Consider the following 21,069-nt stretch of genomic DNA (forward strand, 5'->3'; position numbering starts at 1 on the left):
CACAGTCCCTTCTCAGCCTTCTTCTATTCTGACTAAAGCTGTTTGTTTTCTCTTGTGCTTCTTACAGCACCTGGGATTGCTCCCTGGAACAGAATGCTTCATGCTTGTGAATGGAGCTGTTCTGGCTCTATCCATTAAAAAAGAATTACACCCCCTCCAAAACCACAAAAAAACCCAAACAAACCAAGGAAGAAGGAAAGAGTGCTCCAGTCCTTCTGCCAACTAGCAAATGTATTGAGAAAAAGGAGTTCCCTGTTTTTCATTTGTTCCCCAAATCCCATAATCTCCCATTTTTCTCTAATGGGAGATAGGGATCTTCCATGTGTAAATTTCCTGAGAATGCTTTAAATGTGGAGCTAGTGCAGTAAAGTGCAGAGTCGAGGGCCATCCCAGTGAGAGATCCTTGGCTTATCTCATGGGGTTTTTTTAACATAGGTGAGATAAAGCAGTCAGTTCCTACTGAAATCTGAATAGGAGCAGCCATCCACCGAGCTGCCCTTTAGCTTGGGGGGAAGATTTCATTCAGCAGAGAAGCTGATCTCTTCCTGGGATAGTATAGTTCAGGAAGTGTTCGTTTCCCGTGAGCCTGTAAGCCCTGTTCCTGTGCGTGGCACCAGTTAATCTCCTTTAATGAGATTCAGTTTTCTATACTTAGCACCAGGTAAATACATGTATCTGTAGTTTTCCCAGTGTCTGGTGTGGGGTTTTTTTGGTGTGTATGGAATATTTTTGACCAGAAAACTGTAAAGGCCAGGCTGCTGTGATTGAATACTCCCGTGTGCTTCAAATACTTTCTCCTCCATGACAAGTTTCAGAAGGCACTTGACCCACGTCTTAATATTCACTTGATTTAGCCTGGTTTTTCTGCCAGTCTTTATTGTACTGGGCCTTTTACATACATAATTCCAATTACTTCTGACACAGCTCGGTGATAGGGTTTCCTGTTGTTTCTGTTTACCTAATAAATACCTTTGCTTTTGCCTCTATTCTCTCATGTTCTCTTTTTTTTACCCACTATATAAGCTGCTTAGACAAGAGCTCCTGACATCAGGGAATGAATGAATCTGGATAGTTTTAGTCTGTTTGTGTGGTGTTATACTTGCTGCAAATTACTGCTTCACTTCTATTGCCTCTGACTTCTGTTTGCTTCTGATGTTTACTCATTAGCGAGTAGCTCTGTTTGTTTCCAAGTTGTCTCTTCACTCTATTTATTCCTTTTTATGGTTTCTAGTTCTTCAAAATCATGAATTTCCTTGCAGCTGTTTTATAAATGTAACTCAGTAGTATCTAAGTGGTCCTATTGAAGAACAAGGTCTAGTTCTTCTAGTTACTCTATGAACACATGATTATTTTGTTGTTCTGGGAAATTTGCCACATTGAAAAATGCAAATATCTGGAAAGAACTGCTTCTTTCTGTCCCCTTTCTGGCTCTTGTCATTGCTATTTGGCAGTTGTTCTCCTTCCTGTGCTGCATCCCGTATCTGTTCTTGCCTCCTCCTCTTTATGTGCATGGTTTGCAGTGCTGACATAAATTTACTCTTGTGTTCTAGTCCCGGGAAGACAGGAAGGTAGAAGCCATCATGCACATGTTTGAAAACCTGGAAAAGAGAAAGAGGAGACGAGAGCAACCCTCAGACCGTAACAGCACTGATGCTGAAATCACCGTCAGTTCTGAAGCTCCTGAGCTGGAGGAAATAAAAACAGAGACTCCTGAAACTGAGGATGGAAGTTCAGCACAGAGTGCTAGTGCTGCTGGTGCTGCTCCTGCTCCTCCAAGTGTTTCTAACAGTAACAGCAGTACCGGGGTGAACACACGACGTTCTTCACAAGTAACGGTAAGATGAAGATAGGATGGTTTAATAGCTTGTAGCGAGCTCAGATGCAGCAGAGCTGATCATAAGATCATTCAGGATGGGAGGAGCTTCATGGGTTCTCTAATCCATTCTGCATCAGGCAGGATCAGCTCTGAGGTCACCCCAAGCTGGCCAGGGTTTTACCAGCCTTGGTTTGAATACCTCTAAGGAGAGACCTCACAGTCCCTCTGGGGAACCTCTTCCAATTCATGACTGTTCTCATGGTGAAGCAGTTTTGCCTTGTACCCAGTCTGAACCTCTCATTTCCGTGTGTGTGCATTGATGCACCACTGCAGTCTTCTTGATTGCTTCAGTCTGAATGTAGGAAGACTGCTCTTAGGTTCCCCTGAATTTTCTCAGGGCTGAACGAGCCCAGCTCCTTCACCAAGTGGGCCCCTTCTGTGCTGGTGTGAGCTTAAGTTGGATGGGTAACTGCAGTGATTGGAGAATTCTTTGCCTTTTCTTTGGTTTTGCAGCCTGGTCTACTTTGGATGCATGTGTTCTCATTGTATGGCTGGGCCCAGATACTTGCCTGGAATGATTCATGTCAGCTCAGATCAGGAATAAGACCAGTTGCCTTGAGACAAGTGGCAAGTTTCATACTACTGCTTTCTTCCTTAAGACCAATGTCCTTGTTGACCCCCTTAAAAACACAGACAAAGGGATAATGTGCCAGTGTTTTAGAAGGGTCCTCAAAGCCATCTTAGGTGCCAGTACAGTCTAACCAGATCTTGAGGGTCAGGTGGCGTCATTCAGTAGATCTCAATCCTTGATGCTGTATGCAGAGAATAAGAATACTCACAGAGGTGCCTGGACTAATGACACTTTATATTGTAGGATGCTGTCCCTGAAAAAGCAGTTGCTAAGCCAGCTCCACCAAAACCCTCCAGGCCTCGACCAAAAAGCCGCTTCTCTCGATACCGGACCAGTTCAGCACAGAGACTGAGGAGGCAGAAACAAGCCAGTTCCCAGCAAGCTGAACTCGCACAGGCTGCTCCAGAGGAAGGAAGCACTGCCAGCTTGGTAACCACAGCAGATGTCAGCAATGTAGAAGGTCCAGGAGAAGGCAGACAGTTAACAGGATCTGACCCAGCTGCTACCCTGGCTGCAGGATCTCAGTCTAATCGAGCTGCAGTAAAGTACCCCAAAACTAAAAAGGTAAATATGATTGAGTGCTGAAACCGGAGGAGAAAAAAAAGGTTTTATGTGGCCTTTGGGGAAAAGTTGACTCAAGGGAAGCAGTTCTTCAGAATAGTTGAAATTATGTGACTTTATTTTTTACAGTGATATTTGTTCTATAGTGGGTAAGAGCCCTCATCATGGTTCAGAGTGTCTGCTCATCCCTGTACACACGAAAATCAAGCAAAGAAATTAGTTGATCTTTATGGCAAATCTACACAGACGTTAGACACCAGCAGGTGCAATCGAAGAGGTCTCACTTCTGGGTACAGCAAAGAAGCTAGTGCCAACTGCCACATACTGGCCATTAGTGGCCATTAGCCAGTAATACATTTAGGCTTGCAGTTGGATACTGGTTTTGAACAAGGTGATCAAGTTTTGGGAGAAACTTCTAGTAAGATGAGTAGAGCATAAAATCAAGAAGCTACTTGTGTGAAACTGGATTGCCTGTTGTGCCTGCAATAGATGAGAATTGGGTTTGATTCAGGACATCCTGGCTGTGTTCCTTCCTGTTGAGGATGGAAGGAGGTTTTAGCACACAGGCTGACCAGAGCACTGCTTCCCCATATGCCTTTGTGCCATATTGCCTTTCTTCACCTGTTCTAGTTGCATTGACGTGTGTTTTCTCCTTCAGTATCTCGTTACGGAATGGCTGAATGACAAGGCAGAGAAGCAGGAGTGCCCTATCGAATGTCCTCTGCGCATTACTACAGACCCAACAGTTTTGGCAACTACCCTGAATATGTTGCCAGGTCTCGTCCACTCCCCGCTGATTTGTACCACACCTAAACACTACATTCGTTTTGGTTCACCTTTCAACCCCGAGAGACGGCGAAGGCCCTTTCTGTTGGATGGAATTTACAGCTCGTGTAAAAAGGTATGTTTACTCAGGTCTCCCCTTCAGGAGCTCTATAGTCAGCAAGCTCTTACTGGCATCCCTGTAAAGACATTGTGTCTTCTTCGAGCCTATTTCCATGTATTCCTCCTGAGCTGGCCTTACCTGGTGTGTCCATGGAGTCTTCAGGCTATGGCTGCTGATGCCTTCCTAGCCAGGGTTCAGTCTTCATCCTGGCCTTTTACCAGGCAGAACAACTGTTCCGTGACTCTCCTCTTAGAAACATGTACTTTCAAATCTGCAGTGGCTGTTTATTATCCAGCATATGTGATTCAAGGAGTTTTAGTCATTTTCTTTAGAATGTTTTATGTTACCACTTTCACAGTCAGAGCATGGTTGACATTGTGGGGATAAGACAGTGTTGCAAAAGACCTCAAGAATACATTGCCTCAGTCAAGATCCATTGTCTTTGGAAACCCTTTGTTGTTTAGTAAAGCTTAGGGCTTTCCTGTTTGCAAGAGCAAGCCCACAGCTCTTTATTTGGGATCATAGACTATCTACAACAGATACTTCTGGCTGTGCAGGAAGCCTGAATCAAGCCCAGCTGAGGACTTCATTCCTCCAGGGATGGTATGTGGCCATGCTAGCAGTTACCCATCACAGGGGAACAGTAGTCCCAGTTAGTTTGCTCAGTCAGGTTTCTATCGGAATCCGTCTTGCCTGTTGCCCATCAGCTTTGCTCGCAGACTCTTCCAGTTCCTGTGTGATTGCTTGAGAATGATGTTATGGAAATCCTTTCTGATTTCCACTCTTGGTAGCTTTCACAGCCAAGTACCATGGCCTCATTTTTTTGTCTTCCTTTGAGGGAGTTTTTCCAGGGAGAAACTTTGGACTTCATTGTTTCCACCTTCAGCCCATTTGTTGTTATGCCCTAACAGGCACCTACAAAAAGAAGCCCAGGTCTCTCTTGGGTATTTCCTTCACAGGTCAAGCTCTTGATCATCCATCTATACTCTTATGAGCAAAGCCATGTTTGTTTCTATGTGTCTGCACAATCTCCCCATGCATCTTTAAGCTGAGAATTTCAAGGTTTGAGCTGCTTTTTTTGAACCAAAACAGTGTCTTTGAGCCTCAGGGCAGAGAGAAGCATTGAGAGCAAACCTGTCAGAGCTATTCTGAGTTGTCTGTGTGCTGTGTTTGCTGTAGAGCCAGCCAGCAGCAAGCTCACAAGTCAGTGGAAACCGTTGTCACGGAACAAGTCTTCCAATCTTGCTTCAGTTGGCTGTTTTCTAGTCATACAGTAATTCTCTCTGCTGGAGAGGGAATGGCCTGGTCTCACTCTGGATGACTTCCATTTAATCTATATCTTTTCTGAAGCCAAATGTCCAAAACAGGATGTTGTGTTGCAGCTGGGACGTTTTCAGAGCAGAGTTGCTCTGTGTCTTGTAGCCTACACCCATTTTGTCCATCCCAGGATGATGACCGAATTTTCTTTGACAGGTTGATGTAGATTCATGTTCAGTTTATGATATACTACATTTGTTAGAACAACCCATTAGTTTTCTAGCCCTTAATTTTTCCAGAACAGATGTTGCAGAAAGTAATTTGTTAGATTTCTACCTTTTGAAAGGCGATGATCCATAACTGTTGGAGTAAGTGATTTCATCCACTTTTGTAGCAGTTCCCGAGCTTTTTTCATGGAGAATACTTGGTAGCATTCAGTGGTTTCATCACTGACAGTCTGGAAACATAGAAAGTCTCTGCTCACATTCAGGAATGTTTAGAAAACTCTCACAGGGAAGATCCCCCTTTCAGCCAGCCGAAGTCTAGAAATGGCACAGAACTTGATGACTTTGCTTTCTCAAGACCTGATCTTTGTCTTGTCTGCTCAGTCAAGAAGGTTGATTTATAAAGGCTGTTGAATAGATCACATATTTTCTTGGATAGTCAGCAGGCCTCTTCCTCAAACTATTGAGGACTGTGCCAAAACCCCTCAGCTGATGATCTCAGTTTGCATCCAGAGCCTGCCAATGTCTGAACCTCACAAGGAAACTGAACTGTATAACCTGCTCACGTTAATCACACAGTGTACAGTGACTTGGCTGTCAGATCACATCCCCATCTGAGGTAGCAGTGCTTCAGACTGGCTGGCACTTCTCGCTTTCCCTGGTGGCCACAGTGGAACCCACTGAGTTATATTTGAACAGAGAAGCATCTGCTGTACAGTAGTGGAAACCATCAGAATAGGCGCTGTCACCTGCTCTTCATCCATGCCTTCAAGTTTTTCACTTGGAGGATTGTGGCCACTGAGTTCCTGATGCACTTCCATGATAGCTCTGAGGAATCATAAGTCATGTACGTGTATCAAAAATGGGATATGTATTGCTGGTGTGCAGAGGAACTGTGGATATCTGAAAGGTGACTTATGATTATAAACCTATCTGGGAGAAGAGGCTGGTAAAGTGAGTCCAACAACACGAGTGCAAATCACTGTTTGCTTTTCTTCAGCAATTTGCTGTCATTTTACTGAATCACCTGGGTGTTCTCCCTTACATTGTGGTGGTTATTTTTTATAGTAAAGCAAGCAAAGGTTTCCTGCCTGCCATCAGGAATTGGTTTGTATCAAGTTACAGGGCAGATTTGCCGAGACTTCAATTCATGTTCACTTGCATGAGATATGAAACATTCTTTATTGTCTGTATTCAGAAGACCACTGTGATTTTCATCTCTTTTATTAGCAGCTGAGGAAAAGATTTGCGTTTATTATTCTCTTCTTGGTTTACCCCCCTTGGAAACTGCTGCTTGCATTTTATCACAGTTTTTTCTTTGCTTTTTGTCTCCGGCAGCAAGCACAGTCCTGGAAGAATTGTTATGTGATTAAACTCAGCCATTTCTCTGCTGGAATTGTTATAGCAGAGTCTGTGTTAAGCTCTAATATGCCTTAGTGGAGCAGGGGGACAGTGTGTGTGTGCTCCTGGGCAGGAAACAGCTTTTATTGCAAAAATCAGGATTTTAAGATAGTTCATATTTATCTCCTTTTTCTTTTAATTTAGATTCCTTGTAATAGTTTTTAGCTGCCAGAGTTTTGCATTTTACCTATTTATAATTTACTCTCTACTTATCTTTGTGTTATTGCTGAAGACTGCTGATGCCCAGAACACATCAGGAGCACAGAGTCAGCCCCATCACAGTAGGTGGTAGGCTCGGTGCTAACTGCTGTGTTCTAACAGATTCCTGTCTGAGCACCCCGGAAGGAGGTAACAGCAGTGTTCTGAGCAGTGTGCCCTGCTGCACTGAGGTGCAGGAGTTTAAGTGCATCCTGCAAAACAACATAGAAAGTACCAGAGGGTTTGCACGTTTATGCAGTCTCATTTGTTTCAGCGGTGGATCAAACAAGCTCTGGAAGAGGGGATGACTCAGACCTCACCAGTTCCACAAGACAACAGAACCCAGTGTCTATACCAAAGTAACGAGAGCAGCAGTTCTTCGAGCATCTGCAAAGATGACACAGGTAAGTACTCAGCACCAGTAGTGTGGGCCCTTGAGTGAAACTGGGGAAGCTGCTGACTAACAAAAGCAGCTGTGCAGGATGTGATCTTAATGTGTACTCCTGCACGATGGCACTGCTCTATGCAGGTGAGAATGATACTTTGCCCTTTATTCAGTTTTCTGCAGAGCCATTCTAGCTTGACCGTGTGTGAAGCTTCTCAGTATTCTATGGAAAAATAATCACTTTATCTTGCTTTATCAACCTCAGTGCTGTGTGTTGCTTAGTCCAATAGAGGTAAAAACCAAAAAAGAGTATAATATCATCTCTTTTCAGCAGGGTGCTGTTAGATGGATGAATAAACATCTACTGACTATAGGAAGATATAGCAAAGTCTCACAGGCATGTAGGTAATGAGCAAATTATTAAGTCTCAAAGATGGAGGAGCTAAAATCTGTGAATAAAGTAGCAGAATGGTTAAATATTGTGTCTGAATCTTTCTACAGAGAAAGAGGGTGAAGATCTGCCCAGTCAGGGATCAGTTTTCCAAGGACAACAGAGACAGGAAGCTAGACATCATGCAGAAAATACAGAATTGCTTACTGAAAAGTTAGATGAATAGGAACTGGACAGAATGCCAGAGCCAATAGATGCACGTCCCTGAGCAAGACCTGAAGAAGAAACAACTGAACTGCAGGATTTACTGAATACTTTTATTTTTTTCTTCAAACTGAGCATCAAAAAAGATATTATTTTGACTATGGGTAGGCCTAAGGGAAAGGCATTAATCCTCTGTGGGAGTGAAAAGTGTTTGGGCTGCATTGACGTAGCCTATAGGCAACTGGTAGGTTCAGGTAATAACTGAGCTGCCTGTGGTTGTAGCAGTGACAGTGACATGCCCTCTGACCCTTTTCCTCTCTCTATCCCTTCCTGTCTTCCTTTCCCCTAGCTCCCTCTTGTGCTTACTTCTGCTTGAGAGATTTCCTTTCCTTGTTCAATGTGTGTTCCTGATTATGTATTGTTCTGTTATCAGTATCTAGACATGTCTCAGGACTGGTATGGAAGTATTTCAGAGGTACTTCATTTTGAGGAACCTTTCATAGTTACATTGGAGACTCATGGGCTCCATTTGGGTTGGGAATAGGGGGCAGGAGGCAGCGTGTGGTTTGCACGTTGTTAATGGTTAAGGTTAATGGTTGGGCCCTGTCCTCAGCTCAGTCTGTTTTTCAGACTTGCTGAGTCCCCTGAAGAAATGGAAGTCTCGCTACTTGATGGAGCAGAATGTGAAGAAGTTGCTGAGGCCGCTGTCTCCCGTCACCCCTCCGCCTCCCATCCCTTCAGTTCCTGGCTCAGCAAGCCCACAGCAGGCTACACCCAGCTCATCACTGCCAGGAGAGGAGGAGAGTCGCAATGGTTATGGCATCATGTTCTCACCAATTCCTTCTCTGGCTGCTAGTCGCTGCAATACTCCACTACAGTTCGAGGTAAATCTGATCGGGGACTAGGAGTGCTAAAAAGTATGGAACTGGGGTATTTGCAGCAGAGGTAGCACTACAGACACCTTCCTTTCTGACAATGCAGTTATGTTGCTGAGCAGCATCACAGCGTCACTCAAGCACTGCTGCCTTTCTCCTCTACTCTACTTCTGGCCAGAACTCCTGCTCTAGTCAAACCTTGCTGCAGCCCAGCCTCCCCTCACTTTGTAGCTACCATTATAACATTGGTATCATTCTCTTCTCCACTTCTGCACAGTAGCTCCCAAGTTTTGCTGGCTTTTCAGTGTTCTTTAGTCATCTTCCGCACTCCAGATATCTGTGCCAATGTAGCTAGTAGAATATCTGTGGAAGTTCACTATAGTGTTCTGGAGATCTTATTTCACCTTTTGGGGAAACCCTTTCTGCCTTGTTCTCAGCCTGAATGCTGTAAATGGCTTTCTCTGTATTTCATGGTGCAGATCTTATCTGACATCATGAGAAATACAAAGAGTAAGATGCTTTTCTTACTGTTTGTGTTCTGTTTTGGGTACTAAGTTATAGCATGAAGCACAGGAGCCCAGTCCTGTCTCTGTGCTTCCAGGAAGCTTTAGAAACTACTTAACGGATGGAGTTGTTATCGCAGGCTGTTTCCCGGGATACTCTGTTCAGAATAGCCATTGCTAACCTCTTTGCTTGTTTTTTCGTTGATTTGTTTTGCTTCTTGACTCAAGTAGATGAATAACGAGATGTTTTTCTCTTCTCTAGAACGTATCCTCCCCTGAGAATTCCCCTGCGCACAGGCCTGAGTCCATGTCACCCGAGGTAGTTATCACACTGTCTTGATTACATTTGAGGCCAGAGCGTGTGTGCTTGTGTGTGTATTGAGGCCATGGTGGGAGGAGAGGGGTGAGGAGTGTGGAGGTGAGTGGGAATAAGGGTGGAGCATTAGTCACAATAAGGCTGAGGAAAGTTTACAGGGTTATCACAAAAGAGCTAACAAATTGAGGACTGGAATTTATTATTCACTTGGCACTGATGGGAAGCAGGCACTGTGAAGTTTTGATATGTCTCAGCTACTGAGGTGAAGGCAAGAGGTCTGGAGACCCTGGAGATACCATCAACAACTTCAGCCCCAGCCCAGCAGATAAGTGCTGTGTGATATTTACTCAGTAGCAGCAAAATGCCTATGGGGAGAGAAAAGGGAAAGCATTCACGACTAGTTTTGAGTTAGGAGGACACAGTGGTGCACCTGACCTGCTCCCTTCAGCCTGGGTTTATCACCTGTTCACTTGCAGACTTTAAAACGTTGAAGTGATTCCAGAAAGTAGGATTTTGTTTACCTGTTGACCTGTTGTAAAACATGAGGTGAAGTATTCAGAGCCTGTTTCATTGCAGAAAGTGCATGCTCATCTCCACTGTGGCAGAGGAAACGTTCTCAGCAGCAACAGTAGGGCAAAGCTGGTGCCTGGTGCTGCTGTGTTTTTCCCTAAGCATTGTAGTCCTGCAAAGAGGATGAAATCTTCAGTTATGCTCATTGTCTGAGATGCTGACGTATTAACATGGTGAAGGAGATGATTATGCAGTTGCCCTGGAGGGTTTTTGGCACTTCAAGCAGATAAATGGAGATAATGTTGTATCAGTGCCTAGTGCTCCGAAAACTGTGATAGCACAAAGATGATGCCATTATGGTTTTGTTAGAGAATGTAACATGTAGAAATGCAGTATAAATTAAATGAATGTACTATTGTTAGAGATTTCCAAAGCTCACAATAAGTGAAAACAAATGGCTTGGATATCCTGGTCATTTTATTGTTAGGAAGTTAGTAGTGGCTGACTTGGGACAGCCAGGAATTGGCTAATAGAACAACAAATGGACAGCAGATCTTTCTGTTTTCTCCCCAAAATGAACCCAGTTAGTACTCTGCACTGCCATCAACTTTGGGACATATGAGGCCATTGTGAAAATGCTTTTTTTTCTTCATTGACTGCTCAGTCATAGTGCTGACCCTTATTCTCTTGCTGCAGTAAGACTGCTGAAGGACAAAGGCTACCTTGCACTGGATAGCTAAACTGATTCTTAGTTTCAGTCACTCCTTGTAGAATGAGTGAAATAGTGCAGGAAAGAACCAAAGCAGGAATCAAAAAGGAACTGAGAAGCAGTAAGCTAGCATTGTACAGAGCACTTTCTGATTTAATTTTCTCTCCCTACCCTTGCCTGACCCTTTCCCTGATTTCCCATCCCCTCCTATATCCTTCTTGGATTTTCCAGCTCTGCATCCGATCTGACTTGGATTTGAAGGGTGGGTACGTGGATTCCAGTGCAAACACCTGCCCAGAACGGCCATTGCTGCTCAACTTTGGATCCTCTGATCTGGCTCCACAACCCTCCATAAACTCTACTTCAGAGATGAACTTCCCAGGGAAAAGTGGGGAAGCACAGATGCTGCTACGAAGCTCTGATCAGACTTTTCGGACAGAGTTTAATTTAATGTATGCCTTCTCCCCATTGAACGCTATGCCACGTGTGGATGGGTTGTTGCAGGGATCTCCTCCTTTGGGGGAGAGGAAGCCAGTGAATTCAGAAGCAGGATGCTGCAGCTCTCCTGCTGAAGGGTATTTCAGCAGACATGAGTCAGGGCTGCTTAAAGAGACAGTGCATGGATCCATGTCACCCTGCGGCGAGAGGGCTTGTGAAGGCGTCAGATCTGCTCCTCAGAATCCTCCACAAAGGAAGAAGGCAAGTATTCCTGTAAAAGGAGGTCTTAGGTTGTAGGATCCTGAGTGGGAACAGTAAGCACCATGGAAAGAGTTACAGGGGGAACAAAGAGAGCAGAATACAACTAAAATGTAGTCTGGGCAAGTAATCCAAGCAGCCAGTGCCTGGATGAAAACAATCTAAACATTGTTAAGAGTGAGCTGCCCTTTAAGTGGGATTTTGATGTGAGAGGTGAAAGAGAAAGTTCACAGTGAAAATACCTCTTCTGGGATTTGTTCAACTGAGACGAGACGCAGAGGAATAACAGTGCAGCTGTACTAGTTGGTGGAGATGTTATTTACCAGGATGGAAAGAGTTCTTACTGGGGAAAAGAGTCTAATGTTTGAAAAGAAAACATAGGCTGTGTATTAAAACATAGTAGGACATTACTATGGACACAGTAACGTTGCAAGAAAAGTAGATGAAGGTTGTTACTTAAATTTTAGCTCTTTAAAAGTCAAACTTAGGCTCTTAGAATACCAGGTTGGAAGGGACCTCAAGGAACTACAGGAGTATTGTTTAAAGAAAGCAAATGTGTATTGGTTTCTAACTCAGATCACTTGTATAAGTGTCCAGCTGAATGGAATATCTTATATCTATTCCATTTCTAGAAGGTTTTGATTTTTTTCCAAGTTATACTTAAAACTTTCTTATGTTGAGTTACTTTTGGAAATACCCTCTTCAACATTTTAGTATTGTGAAGCCTTTTGTGCAGTCATTGAGTCATAGTTGATAAATTCTACAGCAGAGCTGCCTTCTGTAAGTCTTTTATGTCTCTGTGCCTTATAATAACTCTTAATGGGAAGGCACACTGAAAGGTAGGTGCTCATCTATGTATACATACATATTTTTGGCTCTGCTGTCCCTGTGTTAGGAGATTGTGTTATCTGGGACCTTTTGGTTTGTGTCTTTGACAAAGCTGAGAGTGTTTTCCACAATCTACAGTCTACATTTACTAAAAGTAGGTTGTTTTTTATGGGTTAGTACTGGCAGTTTGCAATACCACCATAGCAGGAACCCGCTCGAAGAAGGGTGTTGAGAGGAGGAGCATATAGAGGCTTGATGGTTGAATATACAAGCATGTACTGAAGTACTGTGAAATCCCAGGTTGTTAGAGAAGCAGACTAGCTCGATGCTTCTTCTGAAGTATTGGTCACATGCTGTTACAGTGTGGGTGAGTGTGGCAGTCGGTGAGTGGTCCAGATCTGTGCCACTTTCCAGGCACTCCAGGAAAAGAGCTGATTCAGGAAGATTTTATAATCCCAACAAACCGTTTAAAGTTTTATCTGCAAGCCCAGAGAAAAAGATTTTTAAAGTGGGTTTTGGGCCTCTTCCTCCCCCTCTCCCAGTCCATTGCATTCCTAGACTCATGGCTGCATTTTTCTCTCCAAGGTATCTCTATTGGAGTACCGCAAGCGGAAACAAGAAGCCAAGGAGGGAGGTGATTCCATGCGATGTACAGGGACTCCCACCCGACAGGGCAGCAACAGCTCTGTGACTGACACAGATGGCAACAGCTCCGCAGTACGAACCCCATCCTCCCCACACAGTGGCTTCTCCCCTTCTCATCTCTCCCTGCCTCATGTAGAGGACATCAGCCCACCAGACTCGAGGGGGGCTAGTTCCTCATCGTCACTCAGCAAATCCCAGGAGAACATCAGCAGTAGGTGGTGAGTGTTATCCTTCCAAGCAAGCCTGAGGTTGCTCTACAGAGGGAGGACCAAACTCTGTAGGGGTAATGTCCATAACAATGTCTACATTTGGATGGATTCAGTTGGGTCTCTTGGCATTGTTCTCTTTCATAATTGCTAAGCAACTGTGAAGGATACAAGCAACCTTCTCAGCCTGCCCTTTAGGTCTTGGTTTAGATATCAAAAACTGTCTTTGAAAGGTACAAAGCTAAAGAGTTGACTCTTCCACCACTTTACTTTTTAAAGCCCCAGGTTTGAAGGTCTTGTTCTTGCAATGAGAATGTAATCCAGGTCTCGTCTTCTTGAACCTGAGTGATACTAAATCAGCTCCTGCTCAAAAGGAAAGCTAACAGAGCCCTCTGCAACTTGACATGCGAGAAGCAGGGACAGCAAAACAACTCCCGCTTTCCTAATGCCTTGCACATACAGCTTGAAGAGCAGTTAACAGACTGCAGTCAGTGGCTTGCCAAAGGCATGGGAAAAACACCTTTATCATGTTACCATGAGAAGGTTTGCTAAGGGGAAAGACTGGTCTTCAAAACCTTTTGAACCCGGTAATAATGTCTGGTCCAAAAGATGAAGTACTGCAGCACTGGAATACAGTGTTCAATCTATAGTGTCACTGCAGTGATGGTTAAGATGTTCTGCTGACTGATGTAGTACACTGGCTCTGCTGCTTTGTATTTCAGTTCTATTCCTGCACACCACAGGCTAAAAGGTAGAACTTTCTTAATGCTGATCTCCACATAGGCAGCTGTGCCACTGCTCATGCAGTGGTGGGGGGTGGCAAGAGAAGGAGATGCAAAGCAACGCTGAAGGCAGTGAGGAGGAGGATATCTGTGTTAAAAGCACTTGAGAAGCATTCATTTGGGTGGATTTGCAAGAGCAATGAGATCTGTTTCTTTCACTTCTTTATCACTCTTCAGGCAGAGATTAATAGAAATAATTTGTCAGTACTCTGTCTACCAGGTGACCTTCTGCCAGATGTTGGGATTTGCCACAGCTGAGGCTGATGATTAGCTTATAATCATCTTATAATCAAGTTTTATCCTGTGCAAGCATTGATAACCCATGGCCTTCTCCTCCTGTGCCACTTTTTTCTGCCTGTAAAAAGGTGAAAGAAAAACCTTGAATGGGAAAAAAAAAATAGCTCAGGGTGAGGTGTTGGTGTGGCAGCCTTGCTCTAGTACCATGTTTTATATTCCAAGCTTCATCTGTTGCTCATCAGCAGGTGCTCTGGCTTCAGTTTCTCACATGGTTTTGTGAGTAAGTTTTGTGTGGGAATAAAGATTGTATTGTTACAGGACACTGGATGTAAAGTTTTAGCCATGCTGTGATGTTTTGAAAGGGGATGAAGCAGTTTTGCTGCCTTTTAAGTTCTTATTCTTCTGTGTTTTAATGGGCAAGGCTAGCAAACGTACAGTCACCTTCTACTTAAAAAGCTATATTAGGAACTGCGTGTTAACAGAGTTAAAGTTGTGACCCAGTTGCATCTTTAAGTGCCTACATTCCAGATACGTTCCCAGACATTCACGATAGGATAATATCAGGGACAGAAGGAAAGGGTGGGAACTAAAATATGTGCCTTACTTTTTTTGAATTGTTCCGATTTTTGCTGAATTCTACAATAATTGCCAATAGCTTTCAATTAAAAAAAAGTTAAGTTTCTGTCTCTTTCAGTTGCCAAGATACAGCCATCACAATGTAAACAGGTGTGCTGCTGCCCAGTAAACCCAGCCTTGCAGAACACTGTCTCCAGCAAAACAATAGCAGCAACGAAGGTGTGAATTCACCCCCTCACCCTGTTCACCTCCTTGAGGTGTGAACTCCGGTGCCTTCTCACTTCTGCTTCAGTGAGGGGTGAATTTGAATGTCTGGGCTATTTATTTAAAGAAATAAAGCTGATGGAAAGCACAGTTTTCAGTATACCTTTAAAAAGAAAATAATTAAATACAGAAATCTGTGAAGATGGTGTTAAGCTGTATGCAGTGCATTTAATATTATACATACTCAAATATAGTCATTCTTAAGGCACATGTTCTTCAGTGTTTAGGGTAAAGGCATTGCGAATCCCTGGTCAAGGTAACCATCTCATGGGTTAAAACACATACTTCTAAAGAGACTTGGATGGTCTTGTGCATGGTAGATTGAATGTTGACCTGGGGGTCTGTGGTTTGGCTGTGGCTCTGCCTTTCTTCTACACATTGGCTTTAGGAAAGCTGCTTCGCCTCTTTTTCACCCTCGGAGCAGATACTGGTGATGTATGATGGGACAAGATCTAGCTCCAATCTTGAGTGGAGAGTTTTCACATTACCAAATAAATGGGACAAAATAGTACAAAGGGACAAAATGGCCAAACTAGGTGTGACTGTACTGTCTTGACACTGTAAAGGTGTTGGGTTTGCTTCTTTTTAGGTCAAATCCAAGTAGTCTGTGTGAAATAACTGCAACTAATCTTAAAAGAATGCCAGGATTTCCAAAATGCTGTTGGATCTCAAACATTTTTTCCGGGACAAGATAGCCTGTAATCTGCTGATCTACTGAACTGGGTATCTGATGGTTTTGATAAGAGTAAAGACTTTGTTTTTCTGAGGGCAGTGCTATCATGTGAGCCAGGGACTGGCAGTGGAAAATCCCACAGGAGGTTATTTACATTGCAAAAGCAGTTCAGAAGTTTGTTCCTCATCTGTCTATAGAGATTCTCGGATTCCCTCGCTTTTATGGTAGGGGGTTGTGCTTGCACTGACATTTACCAATGAATTTAAGCAAAGCCAAACGTGTCTTGCAATTATCCCAAGGACCCCACAGCCTCTGTGCGTGTTGGTCCCGTCACTCTTAGCTGTGTCATGGCAATCCTCAGCTGTTACTGGGGTTTTGTTTCAGGATGGTCCCAACGTCGGTGGAGAGGCTTCGAGAGGGCCGGGGGATACTTGAGAAGGTGCTGAGAAGTGGTGCAAAGGTATCCCAGAGAAACGAATCCTCACCTACCCGTGACAGTGCCATCGAGAGAGATGCAGGTAGGGAGAGGAACCTTTTGAACGCTTGGTTGGCGGGAAGTGATGGGCTCAAGTAACTTTGCAAACTTCTCTGTGAACTTAGTTGTACTTTCATCTTTAACATTATCAATGCCTTAGAAGAGCCTCCCGCATACTTTATTGCTATTCAGATACACACTGAGCCTATATCTCTCTTTTATTGGACCTGGAGGACCTCCAGGATTCTCCAGAGGCTGGATTCAAGGCTTACCTGCATCTTTGCTTGGCAGGGACAGCTTTTTTGTCCTTGGACAGATGGGTTAAGCAACATTACCTCAACTGCCCCTGGTTACTGGGGATAAAAGTGTTAGCATTTAATAACTCTAGCTGGCTGAACATTCGGATAAATGTATTATCACACTAAAATGCAGGTGTGTGCTTTAGGCAGTGCTAAGAACTAATTTAGCTTCTAAATCTTACCTCAGCTCTTTTTGAAGTTACTGATTCCCTGAGTTGTGATGTTTGTCAGTTGTGTGAAATGCACTGAGCTCAGTTCAGTTCCGGTTGATGTTCCTTTCTTCTCTGAATAAAGCACTGTCCTTGCCAAGTAGCACGCAGGGTCAGTGTTTGTGGCTTGAGCTGGAATTATACCCCTCTGTTACTGATCAGTGAGCTAAAGGTGAGATGCAGCTTTGTGAGAGATGGACAGATCACTTCATCATTGCCCAATTTCTCAGCTCTGAAATGGAGTGATTTTTCTATTGTTTATTTTGCAGTCTCTGTTGAACACAATTGTTCTTCCCTAGCAGACAGTGCCCTTGGAACCCTGACTGCCCTTGGGACTTAGAGCAGTGATCATTGTGTCTGAATAACTTTGTCTGTTGCCATCTGCCCCTGCTTCCTCATAGCTGAGGACTGTTGTTACACTCCTGGCTGATACAACTGCAGCTTGCTGATGATCTGTAGCAGGGATCTGAACCATTTGCAGTAAGGCCTGTTTAGAAGGGTAGGCAAAATCCAGTCTGTAATCTGTACAGCTCTGCCTTTTCAGTCCTACGCAAGAGCTAGGCTGGAGCTAAATGCTTGTCTACATTGATCCAGTCTTTGTTGATGCACAAAACCCGTCCCACTCCAAGCTGTGAAAACTTGGTGCTGCAGCTGACAAAGGTCTTTTTGTCTCTTTCATCCTAGTGCAGCAAAATGTCTTTGTTCTCTTCTTTTGCACACTTGGGCAGTTTCTTCAGTAGCTGGTTTAGATTCTGCTTAGATTTTGTGAGCCACCTTCCCTCCCCCAGCTGCTGGTCTGCTGCTTACTGAAACAAGTGAGTTGCTGAGTCCCTGCCGTGGCTGGTATCACCTGGAGCAGTTGTGACAATACACACTTGATTACACACACAATACACAAGTGAACACAAGTGTTCACTTGATGCTGTAACAGATGATAATATGAGGGGAGCTAAAAACCCCGAATTTGAAGGATTTGCTGATGGGGCACGTAGGAATGAGGTGGAATTTGTGTGCATGCCATACTTGTGAGAACGGCAGTTGCTCCCAGTTGAAGCTGTCACTTCATGCAGGCCTTAGATTGATGCAGGTCAACAGTGCCAAGAAAAGCAGTTCTTTATGTCCTTCCTTGTGTGGGTATTAAGAAGTGGGTGAGGGAAACGTTGGCTTTCTCTTTTAAGTTTACATAAGGCAAATTCAGGAAGGTTGTGGTTTATTTACCCTTTGTCTTTCAATAGCCTTTAACTCATGGACAGCACTGCAATAAATAGTGCAGCCCTGCTGCTGTGCCTGGCTTCTTCCGAAACACATCCTTCTAGAGCTCTTTAGATTCCTTCTGATTCTCACACTCAGCTTCTGTTGGTCACAGTCATCTCCTGCAGACTGAGCTCTTAGTGCCTTCTGTGCATGACTGCTTAACAGTGCATGCCCCAAACTCCCAGGCTTCGCTGTTCTGCAGTGCAGCACTTGGAATGTCCCCCCCAGCAAGCAGCCGCTGGATGCATTGGATGCCATTTCAGAAGGTGGAAGGTGGCACAGGACACATGCTGGAACCTTCACGCCCCGGTCTCTGTGCAGGTCCTGTGTCCTGAGCGGGGAGGGTTCTGAGCCTCAGCACAGCTCTGTCAGATTCCTGTTTAGCCAAGCTGGTAACCGTGAGGTCGCACAGAGAGGACAAGGCAGCAAAGCCATGGGCACTGCTGGCACCGAGCTGCTGCCAGGGCATCTGGTGCAGAACCAGACCTGTCTGGCACAAGTACAGAGCAGAGGGAGGCAGCGTGTCCTGTTTCATGACTGAGATACATCTGTCATGTAGATTTGAGACTAATACCAACAGTTTCACTGAAGAACCTCAAATGTGGCTGCTGAGAGTCCCTGAGGTGCTGCAGATAAACAGCTCTGTCTCCTTAGGCTGCAACATAACTGATGTGAGATCTTCCAGTTCCACCAGCTTCACTCCCTCCTAAGGAAAGCACCATTCCCAGCTGAACCCCATGGTTACACCAGTAGTAACAACTGAACAACACACGTGGCAAAGTGGCTGTGTCACTTGGAGCAAGTGCTTCTTGCCTGCCCCAGTTCAGGTTCAGTTACCTGGCAGGACAAGAAGCTTGCCCACCCTCTAAGATACAAGCGCTAGAAAGGCTCTGTCAAGAAGCTCCTCTTTCTCTCACATAACTAAGGGGGAGCGGTGCGTACTGTGCTGCTGGGGCCCTTCAAACTGCAAAGCATTTTCCTCCTCTTGGCCTGTTTTAAAAATAGGCATTTCTGAGGTCTGGGAGTAACTGGAGCAGCTCGGTTGACTTCTAAAGCATAGTCCCCAAAGCAGCAGAAGGGGTGCTGGTAGCGTTGGCAGCATCAGGCCTGTCTTTGGCAGAGTCTAGATCTGCCTTTGAGGAAAACCTGCAGCAGGATGCTGCTGACAGCCACTTAGGAAGGGACAGTTCTATCTCCCTGGCTGTACCTGTAGCCAGTGTGGATTCCTGCCAGTGGAGAATGAGTCCTTAGAAACGGCCTCCTGCCCCTTGTATCCTTGTGAGCATCCAGGGGAACCCTGGCTGGGCCTGTGCAGTGTCACCAGGTACAGATAGGCTGGTCCAAGGCAGGTGAGCTTCATGCTAAACCAGCGAGCGCTGGATGAAGGGAATCAGCAGTTCCTGGTGTGGCTGGCTTACACATGGTGAGGTTTTCCAGTTGCCTTTTGCTGGGGTTCCTCAGCTCCTGTAACGCTGGTGGCTGAAGCAGCTGCTCTTGTCTCAGCTGTAGCTGATGGGGTGCGTGCAGCATTGGTTGAGAGGGGATGGCTGTGGCCTCAGTCCAGAGGGTGAGGTTTAACGTCTTGCATGTACCTTACAGACGCAGCAGGAGGAGACACTCCAGAAGCCCACAAAGGACCAGCAGTTTACAGTCCTTCTCGATACAGCTACCAGGTAAATTCTTTCCTGTGTTACCTGCCCATTCTGAAATAAAGCTTTAAACAGGATTTGGGGGGATCTGGGTTTGGCTGCCAGTTATTCCCAATCCGGCTCCACTGAACACCGTTGGCATGGGAAGGAAGTCAGTCTGACGTGCCTTTCTTCTTCTCTCCACTGACTTATTCAGCTCCTGCAGTCTGACAGTCCCCAGGCAGAGTCGCAGACCCTTCTCCAGCAGAGTTCCTCCCCCTACAGAGGACACCTTACCCCATCTCCTGGGTACAGCTACCGAGCAGCAGCACAGAGGACAGGACACAGCCTCTCTCATGGTTCCTCAGAAACACCCCTCTCCTCCTCCTCCTCCTCCTCCACCACCACCTCCTACTCCAGCCCTGCCCACTCGGTTTCCACAGACTCCTCTGCCCTGTTTGCAGGGAATTCGGGGTATTACAGCAGCCAGCAGCACTCTGGCAGCATCAGCAGCAGCCTCCTGAAGAAGAGCTGCCCTGCTGCTGCCAGCCCAGCACAGCAGACGGCTGTGGACTCTTCCTTGTCCTCCGAGTCGGGCTCCCAGTCCTGCGCAGGCACGTCGGGCTCCTCCTCTGCCCCCCCAAGTGCCAGGTCACTACAGTCAGACTTGAGGACTATGAGCCTGCCGAGCTCGGGGCAGTCTGTGCTCTACCAGGGCTCCCGGGGGGCAGTGATTTCCAGTGCACAACACTATCAGCACCGCGGGGGGAGCAGTGTCCATCAATACAGACTTCAGCAGCTCCAAGGTTCTGGAGTAAAGACTCAGACAGGACTTTCCTAGGGTTGCCTGGACTCCAGGAGGACAAAACTGCCCATAGCTCCTTCCAGTCACCTCTGGAAGTGGCTCCTGGGCCAGTGTGGGGAAGCTTGCACCCGATGCTGGGGTGCCAGGGGTCAGAGGCTGAGGTCTGACACGCACGGGTGAGATTTGTGAGCAGCGTTGGCCTCTGGCCTTGTAGGAGAAGGTGGATTCCTCTTGAGGCAGAGACTGTAGCGAAGCTGTTCCCTGGCATGTGGGTGCATTGCAAAGAAATAGGCAAGTGGTTGAAGTGCAATGACTGTGGTGCAGCCTCTGCCTCTCGTCCGTGCCCATGGCCATAGTCACTCGTGCAGCACGGACAGCTTGTTGAACACGAAAGCAGTTTTCAAGGCAAACCTTGGGGGAAGTGGATCTCCAAATCCCAAAGCTCTCTCCATAGGTCAGGTTCTCGGTGCGGGCTGGGGAGGGCTTCAAATCCGTTACGATCATTCCAGTCACGAGCAGACGAGCGCACGCTCCCGGCCAGAGCTTTCCCGGGACAACAGAGCCTCTGCAAATGTGAACTAGCACGGGGAGGGGTGGGGGGGACAGGGAAGGGGTCGGAGTGCGT

At 45.6% G+C, this 21,069-nt stretch overlaps 1 protein-coding gene across 3 annotated transcripts in view; it reads left to right on the top strand.

Annotated features, from left to right (window-relative positions):
- SETD5 (SET domain containing 5) overlaps positions 1-21,022 on the top strand; it is a 66,199-nt gene extending 45,177 nt beyond the window's left edge. For all 3 annotated transcript variants that reach the window (XM_080625569.1, XM_080625567.1, XM_080625568.1), the window contains 11 exons: positions 1,551-1,835; positions 2,691-3,011; positions 3,667-3,909; positions 7,249-7,378; positions 8,585-8,838; positions 9,595-9,651; positions 11,099-11,566; positions 12,977-13,254; positions 16,159-16,292; positions 19,611-19,684; positions 19,857-21,022. In XM_080625569.1, coding sequence (XP_080481695.1) covers positions 1,551-1,835; positions 2,691-3,011; positions 3,667-3,909; positions 7,249-7,378; positions 8,585-8,838; positions 9,595-9,651; positions 11,099-11,566; positions 12,977-13,254; positions 16,159-16,292; positions 19,611-19,684; positions 19,857-20,480 — 2,868 coding nt within the window. In that variant the 3' untranslated portion in view covers positions 20,481-21,022. The remainder of the gene's footprint in view (positions 1-1,550; positions 1,836-2,690; positions 3,012-3,666; positions 3,910-7,248; positions 7,379-8,584; positions 8,839-9,594; positions 9,652-11,098; positions 11,567-12,976; positions 13,255-16,158; positions 16,293-19,610; positions 19,685-19,856) is intronic.
- Positions 21,023-21,069: the final 47 nt, after the last annotated feature.

This window comes from Psittacula echo, assembly GCF_963264785.1.
Source record: "Psittacula echo genome assembly, chromosome: 9".
Classification (NCBI taxonomy): Eukaryota; Metazoa; Chordata; class Aves; order Psittaciformes; family Psittacidae; genus Psittacula; species Psittacula echo.